The following is a 1983-nucleotide window of genomic DNA, read 5'->3' as shown; positions in this document are numbered from 1 at the left end:
ATGTAAAATAAAAAAGTATGTAAAATAATCAGTATATTGGTCGATATATATATACACATATAAAATGGAATCATTATGGGAAGTCAGATAAGCAATTGTTAGAAAGGGAATTTAGAAATCAGACTAAAGATAAATGATTTGACCCCAAATACCTAACCCAAAATTTCAAATATCTTTATTAACTGTACCGTTAATGTTTTATCTACTATTTTGGACGAGGGAGAGGTTACCTTAAGTAAACTGAAATTTGTGCCACCTGGAACAAGAAATCTTGCCACTATAGTGAAAATGGTTTTACTCTACCGATTCTTTAATTAAAATGCAGCGTATGCCAATAAGCATGAAATTTCAGATTTTTGCGTAAAAAGACAAACGATGTTTAATACCACAGAACTGACCAGGTTTTTCAGGTGCAAAAATTATTACTTGAGAAGCACAGTAATTCACTAACATCATTAAAGCCCAAGATCCAATAGCAGAGCTAGGACTATTAATTTCAAAAACTGTATTACTGCATCAATATTAAGGCTAGGCTGTCCCAAAAAACCGGCACTTCTTAATCACAGTCTGCGCAACAGAACAAAGAGGCCAACATGCCACCGGGAATGACAGTGCTGCAGTCTGAGGTCGCCAGGGAAGAGATGACGAGAATAGAGTGGGTACTCCACAAAGACACGGAGCTAAAGACTTTTGTAGAGATGGCCTAAGCAGACACAAAAGAAAAAAAGCAACAGGAGGCTGAAAGGAGACAGCTTTCACGAAGCAAGGGTGGGGGAGGGGCACTACCAGCTCCCGTTACTTCTTCCATCTGGGTCATCTTCTCATCGCCACTGCACTTTATGGCCACCAAGGTCCTTCGCAAGACCCACGGCCCTGAAGCTGAATCGGAGTGACCAGAGGCGAAGAAAAGAAAATGGGGACTGAAGGCACTCCTTACTGGGTGGGGTACCATCTTCCCGACGGGCCTCACCCAGCCCCGCTTGCCTTCTCTTCCGCCTCTCACGCTAGCACCCCGGGGGCTGCAAAAAAACACCTTACCCAGCTCGCCATGGAGCACAGCCCCAGGACGCTCCCCATCTCCGCAACGTCGCAGTATCTGCGGCTGCAGACAAGATGGAGACAGCGTCTCTTCGGCCTTTTGGGGCTTATTTACTACCTGCGAGACACTTCCGGCGCAGAGCCCACCCGCCCCTCAGCTGTGCGTCACTTCCTTCGAGGCCTGATAGGGCGTGTGACGCGTGGAGAGCGCTGCGCTGAGCTTGCGCATGCACGTCCCCGGACTGGGAAGCTGCTCTCCAGGTGGATTTTCTTAAGAATGCCGGGGAGAAGCTTGTGGCTGACACAGGGGTGGTGGTAGTTTACCAAATTAAGAATACGGTGTGAGAAAAACCTACCTTTACCGTTTTCTTGAATTTAGACATTAGTAGCTGAGGTGGTGGTTGACGTTTTGCCCTCCAATATCAGAGGAACCCTTCGTACTGCTTTTTGGGGGAATTGCTTCATCTTTTCCAGTGTTTATCTGCTCCACCTCCACTTATTTCCCATTTCTCTCACTTTTGCATCCACTTTTTTCACTTACGTTCTCAATTTATTCCTGCAGTCCACTGCCCAGGACAAGTTTTAATGAGATATTTATATTCACCTGGGTGTTTTCGGTTCTCTATATCACTTCTATTTGCTGTTGAGGCACATTTTATTTTCTTGTCCTATTAAAATGTTACAAAAAGTTTGCACATGCAAAAATGTTAGATAAGAGATGTTAATTATAAAAACTCAAACATATAATTGATTTTGAATGTTATGAGCCGTTGAGACATGTGCAAACCTTACATTTTAGGTGACAGAACACATCTGCAGGGAATATATTCATTAAAAGGTTCTGGTTCTTATTTTTTATAGTCATTGGTCCCTGAAAATATTCTGGGAAAAGAGTTTGACACACAGAAATAACTTGAAATAGTCATTGCATATCTAGTAGGAAAG

At 43.2% G+C, this 1983-nt stretch overlaps 1 protein-coding gene across 1 annotated transcript in view; it reads right to left on the bottom strand.

The window, feature by feature from the left end:
* Nucleotides 1-1222, bottom strand: part of SERINC1 (serine incorporator 1) — a 31543-nt gene extending 30321 nt beyond the window's left edge. Inside the window, exon 1 of the mRNA XM_012643803.1 lies at nucleotides 1039-1222. Coding sequence (XP_012499257.1) covers nucleotides 1039-1077 — 39 coding nt within the window. The 5' untranslated portion in view covers nucleotides 1078-1222. The remainder of the gene's footprint in view (nucleotides 1-1038) is intronic.
* Between the last annotated feature and the right edge of the window lie 761 nt (nucleotides 1223-1983).

This window comes from Propithecus coquereli, unplaced genomic scaffold, assembly GCF_000956105.1.
Source record: "Propithecus coquereli isolate 6110/MARCELLA unplaced genomic scaffold, Pcoq_1.0 Scaffold200, whole genome shotgun sequence".
NCBI lineage: Eukaryota > Metazoa > Chordata > Mammalia > Primates > Indriidae > Propithecus > Propithecus coquereli.
Note: the sequence above shows the minus strand (reverse complement) of the source record. Positions and strands in the feature narration are given on the sequence as shown.